This window comes from Chiloscyllium punctatum, chromosome 25 (genome assembly GCF_047496795.1).
Source record: "Chiloscyllium punctatum isolate Juve2018m chromosome 25, sChiPun1.3, whole genome shotgun sequence".
Classification (NCBI taxonomy): domain Eukaryota; kingdom Metazoa; phylum Chordata; class Chondrichthyes; order Orectolobiformes; family Hemiscylliidae; genus Chiloscyllium; species Chiloscyllium punctatum.
The window spans coordinates 58,961,143-58,967,142 of record NC_092763.1 but is presented as its reverse complement, the minus strand read 5'-3'; the positions used below and the strand labels follow the sequence as shown (position 1 = coordinate 58,967,142).

Sequence of the window (6,000 nt, the reverse complement as noted above, 5' to 3'; positions counted from 1 at the left end):
TGGTCTTCTCTACATCAGAGAGACCAATCGTAAACTTAGGGAATGGTGCACAGAGCATCTCAGCTGGGCCCGCAGGGGCTGACCGGACCTCCTGTTTTAATTCCCCTTCCCACTCCTTTTCCGACATGACCATCCTTGGCTTCCTCCACTGCCACAACCAAACTGCAAATTGGAGGAACAACATCTCATCTTCCTGCTGGGCAGCCTACAGCCCGGAGGACTTAACACTGAGTTCCTCAATTTCAAATAACCTCCCCTCCCATTCCCTGACTCCCTTCCACCTCTCCCAGCCATCAACCGGATTCATTCCTCCCATTGACCAACCCAGGTTGTACCCTCTGCCTGTCTTCACCTATTCCCACTTCACCACTCTGCCCCCATCACCCCCTTTATCTGCAGCTCCCCCTACACCCACCCCCAGTCCTGAAGGGTAACACCTGAAACGTCGACTTCTCCACCTCCTGATGCTGCCCGCTGTGTTCTTCAAGCCTCCTGCTTGTCTATTTACCCCTTTGTTAGCACCATCACAATTGTTATTTATTACAGACAAAAGACATTCAAAAATTTACATCAGTTTGATTAACTGTACACATCACAAGTTAACGTAAGAGTTTAACACAAAAATATTCAGTGTGATACAGTGTGCCAGATCTTCAATGGTCTGCTCCACATAGTGGACAAGGTCAAAGTTTACAACCTGATTCTCACATGACAAGTATCTGCTATCAGCAATGCAAACATGAGGAGGTAGCTAGGTCCATTGTGGGAAAGCTAACCATCAACCCTTCTGAGTGAGTCTCTTGTTCATCCATGCAACAGTTCTCAAGTTACAGTGTAAGGTATTTGAGAGCCGGTTGGCTCTGCTGTGCACAGTACAAGGCACAAAGGCTAATAGAATGGAACTGAAGCAGGATTAAAACAAACAAGAAGCCAAATTATTACCCAAAGCTAACTGAAGTCTACTCATGAAACCAAGGCTGTATATGTAGAATTTTATACATTGTACTGTAACTCACAGAACCACTACAGCAACTTCTTTGGCCCATGTGTTACCTTTATTCAGGCAGAGTCTCCAGAATACAAGACTGTGTCAAAACACATCTCATAAGTTATGCCTGTCCAGATACTCAAATCTGTATTAAAAGTGCACTTTGTAATCAACATTCTCTTGAAGGATTCTGATGTTTCGCATACAGCAAATTGACGTGCTGCACGGATCACAGCATTGACTTCAGTTCTGGAAGTCAGTGCAGCACACTGACTTCAGAGGTCCACACAAAAGAGAAAAAAAAGGAGAATGCTATTTGTAACAGATTTCCGATCAATAGCATATGTCGTGGAACACAGTATATCTTGTAAGTTTTCAAATCTCTCACTTTTTGTTCATAAAAATGTTGAACCCAATATACAAAATATGTATCTCTAATGACTGGAATAACTTTCTGTTGCAGAAGTTTGAGCTCATGGTACTATTACTAACACTGTGTTTGGCCCACTGATCACCAATAGAGTGTTCATACATCAGCGTGCAGGAAGGAGGGTTGGGAGACAGGTGAGGATCTAACCTAGTTGGAGTTGAGGTGGAGTAAAATAAACATTGAATTAACGAACACAAAATCTTAAAGTTCCTTCTAACTTTAACAGATTTTAAAACCTCATCTAACTTCTATATAAGTATGCATAATGTATGCAGTTTGTGCAACAAAAAGGATTCAACAGCACCTGTTGTCAAATCTAGCCCTGATCGTGAGTTCCACTGCAAGCTACTTGCTGTGCTTAGCAAACATAAGAATTTAACAGTAATCATAACTTAATTCAACCCCCACTTTGTCTGGGGAAAAATAATACAATGCCTTCTTTAGAAATAAAATTATATCCTTAAAAAGCTGCCAGAATTAGAGCTTTTTTTTTTTAAAAATCAATGTTTTGCCTTATCAGAATGTTTTTAAACATTAAATCAATCATAAATAGTCAACTAAATTTACAGTAGTGTAAAATACAATAAAAATTTTACAAATCATATGATAGCACTGAAAATTACAAAAAAGCATTTGGACCAATTTTGTCATTTTCTTTCTTCCCACAATAGAGTACAATGATTTTGGAAGATAGTACATGGTAACAGGAAGAATGTTGTAAGGAACACCAATATCTTGTGGCCTCATGCTGTCAGCATACATTCACGTAACCAACTTGCATACCAAAAAAAAACTTGCAGTATATCGGCTCTTCAGTTAAATCCTGTCCAACTGCCTCTGTGAGAAATGCCGCTGAGCACCAGCTTCCTTTAAGATGATTAGTAATTCCTACTTCAAATTTCTTAGTCCCTTGATTGGTAGAAAAGAATATAACCTGATTCAGAGTTTTTGGAGATGTCTGATGTTAACCCATAGAATTCTTCAATAGCCTGGGCATCTATTTTCTGAAATTGGAAAGGAACATTTAAGCTTAAAATTGAAATGTTTAGCATTAAGCCATGATCAAATTTATGTTCCAGTGTTACAAAAATGCAAAAAACAAATAAAAAATATTTCAGGAAGGAGCTGGGAATGGATATGCGGAAACAATATACAATCATAACTATTCCAATTCAAAAAGATACATGATATGTCAACTCAACATAAAACACATCCTAGTCTTCACTGAAACAAAGTAGATATCAAAAGCTACACAAAAAAAGAAATTTATTAATGCCTTTTTGACGGAAAATACACAGCATTTTAAGCAGGCTGAGGAGGAGCTACAAGTTCAGCATTACGACTACATTGCATTTTAAAAAAATAGTTTGAAATTACTAATTGTAAGATTTCTAACTTCATATATTGAAAGATGAAAATAAAAATACTTGAAATACATGGTAACTATCAATGTCTGGGCATCTGGGAAAATTAACAATGAAATTCACAACTAATCTTGGAACCGGTTTGGGCGAAGTTCACAACACAGAATCAGATAAGTTAATTGTTGTTTTATGTCTGTCCAAGAGAAGGGCTGTATTAGCGAGTATAGTGGGTTCTTTTTTGATTATATGCCTTTGAAGATAAGTCTCTTCATTAAACTTAAAATATAAGCCATAGCTCTTAATTTAACCTGGTGTAGTGTTTTGTAGAGGAATAAGACAGAGTAATTTTCTGGGTCTGTAGATTGTGAAGGAGCAAACAATGGCCTTTGCAGTGATATGTACTTCTTGTCAGATGTGGGAGTTTAAAGAGAATTTAAGGGTTACTGTGGATTATATCTGCCATAAATGCTGTTGGAACAAGTGGATCAGTTGGAGAGACAGAGAGAAGTGATGAGGAATTTGCAACAGCAACAGTATGTGATGGATGGCAGTTATAGGAAGGGGGGCAAGTCTCAGATACAGTCACATAAATGGGTTAACTCCAGGAAGGGTAAGAGAGGTTGGCACCTAGGATATGCCCATTTCAAACAGATATGCTGTTTTGGAAAATGTAGGGGGTCATGGATTCTCAGGGGAACGTAGCACAAACAGCCAGGTTTCTGGTTTTGAGACTTGCTTTAATGCAACGAGGGGTACGTCGGCTTCCAAAGAGATCAATTGTGTTAGGGGATTCTGTAGTCAGAGGTACAGACAGACGTTTCTGTGGCCAGCAGAGAAACAGCAGAATGGTGTGTTGTTTCCCTGGTGCCAGGATCAAGGATGTCTCAGAGACGGTGCAGAATGTTCTCACAGGGGAGAGGGGCCAGCAAGAGGTCAGTGTCCACCTTGGAACCAACGAAATAGGAAGGGAAAAGGTTGAGATTCTGAAGGGAGATTGCAGAGAGTTAGGCAGAAACTTAAAAAGGAGGTCCTCAAGGGTAGTAATATCTGGATTACTCCCAGAGTTATGAGCTAATGAGGATAGATCAGATGAATGCATGGCTGAGGAGCTAGTTACGGGAGAAGGATTCACAAGTGACCTGGACAAGGAGGACGGATTGCACCTAAATTGGAAGGGGACTAATATACTGGCAGGGAAATTTGCTAGAACTGCTTGGGAGGATTTAAACTATTAAGGTGGGGGGGGACCCAGGGAGATAGTGAGGAAAGAGATCAATCTGAGACTGGTACAGTTGAGAACAGAAGTGAGTCAAACAGTCAGGGCAGGCAGGGATAAGGTAGGACTAATAAATTAAACTGCATTTATTTCAATGCAAGGGGCCTAACAGGGAAGGCAGATGAACTCAGGGCATGGTTAGGAACATGGGACTGGGATGTCATAGCAATTACAGAAATGTGGCTCAGGGATGGGCAGGACTGGCAGCTTAATGTTCCAGGATACATATGTTACAGGAAGGATAGAAAGGGAGGCAAGAGGGGAGGGGGAGTGGCATTTTTGATAAGGGATAGCATTACAGCTGTGCTGAGAGAGGATTTTCCCAGAAATACACCCAGGGAAGTTATTTGGGTGGAACTGAGAAATAAGATAGGGATGATCACCTTATTGGGATTGTATTATAGACCCCCTAAAAGTCAGAGGGGAATTGAGAAACAAACTGGTAATGAGATCTCAGCTATCTGTAAGAATAATAGAGTAGTTATGGTAGGGGATTTTAGCTTTCCAAACATCGACTGGGACTGCCATAGCATTAAAGGTTTAGATGGAGAGGAATTTCTTAAGTGTGTACAAGACAATTTTCTGATTCAGTATGGGGATGTACCTACTAGAGAAGGTGCAAAACTTGACCTATTCTTGGGAAATAAGGCAGGGCAGGTGACTGAGGTGTCAGTGGGAGAGCACTTTGAGGTCAGCAACCATAATTCTATTCGTTTTAAAATAGTGATGGAAAAGGATAGACCAGATCTAAAAGTTGAGGTTCTAAATTGGAGAAAGGCCAATTTGACGGTATTAGGCAAGAACTTTCGAAAGCTGATTGGAGGCAGATGTTTGCAGGTAAAGGGACGACTGGAAAATGGGAAGCTTTCAGAAATGAGATAACAAGAATCCAGAGAAAGTATAATCCTGTTGGGGTGAAAGGGAAGGCTGGCAGATATAGGGAATGCTGGATGACTAAAGAAATTGAGGGTTTGGTTAGAAAAAGAAGGAAGCATATGTCAGGTATAGACAGGATAGATCGAGAGAATCCTTAGAAGAGTACAAAGGAAGTAGGAGCATACTTAAGAAGGAAATCAGAAGGGCAAAAAGGGGACATGAGATAGCTTTGACAAATAGAATTAAGGAGAATCCAAAGGGTTTTAAAAAAAATATTTAGGACAAAAGGGTAATGAGGGAGAGAATAGGGCCCCTCAAAGATCAGCAAGGTGGCCTTAATGTGGAGCCAAAGAAAATGGGGGAGCTACAAAACAAATATTTTGCAACAGTATTTACTATGGAAAAGGATATGGTAGATATAGACTGTAGGGAAATAGATGGTGACATCTTGCAAAATGTCCAGATTACAGAGGAGGAAGTGCTGGATGTCTTGAAACTGTTAAATGTGGATAAAATCCCCAGGACCTGATCAGGTACACCCGATGACTCTGTGGGAAGCTAGAGAAGTGATTGCTGGGCCTGTTGCTGAGATATTTGTATCATCGGTAGTCACAGGTGTAGCGCCGAAGACTGGAGATTGGCAAACGTGGTGCCACTTTTTAAGAAGGGAAGTAAAGACAAGCCAGGGAACGATAGACCGGTGAGCCTGACCTCAGCAGTGGGCAAGTTGTTGGAGGGAATCCTGAGGGACAGGATGTACATGTATTTGGAAAGGCAAGGACTGATTAGGGATAGTCAGCATGGCTTTGTGAGTGGGAAATCATGTCTCACAAACTTGATTGAGTTTTTTGAAGAAGTAACAAAGAAGATTGATGAGAGCAGAGCAGTAAATGTGATCTATATGGACTTCAGTAAGGCGTTCGACAAGGTTGCCCATGGGAGACTGATCAGCAAGGTTAGATCTCATGGAATACAGGGAGAACTAGCCATTTGTATACAGAACTGGCTCAAAGGTAGAAGACAGAGGGTGGTGGTGGAGGGTTGTTTTTCAGACTGGAGGCCTGTA

The 6,000-nt window shown here is 40.8% G+C and overlaps 1 protein-coding gene across 3 annotated transcripts in view; it reads right to left on the bottom strand.

The window, feature by feature from the left end:
• Nucleotides 1-418: 418 nt before the first annotated feature.
• LOC140495970 (ubiquitin carboxyl-terminal hydrolase 12-like) overlaps nt 419-6,000 on the bottom strand; it is a 69,160-nt gene continuing 63,578 nt past the window's right edge. For 2 of the 3 annotated variants that reach the window (XM_072595325.1, XM_072595327.1), the window contains one exon: nt 419-2,422. In XM_072595325.1, the coding sequence (XP_072451426.1) occupies nt 2,321-2,422 (102 nt within the window). In that variant the 3' untranslated portion in view covers nt 419-2,320. The remainder of the gene's footprint in view (nt 2,423-6,000) is intronic. The other variant, XM_072595326.1, reaches the window with a different exon arrangement.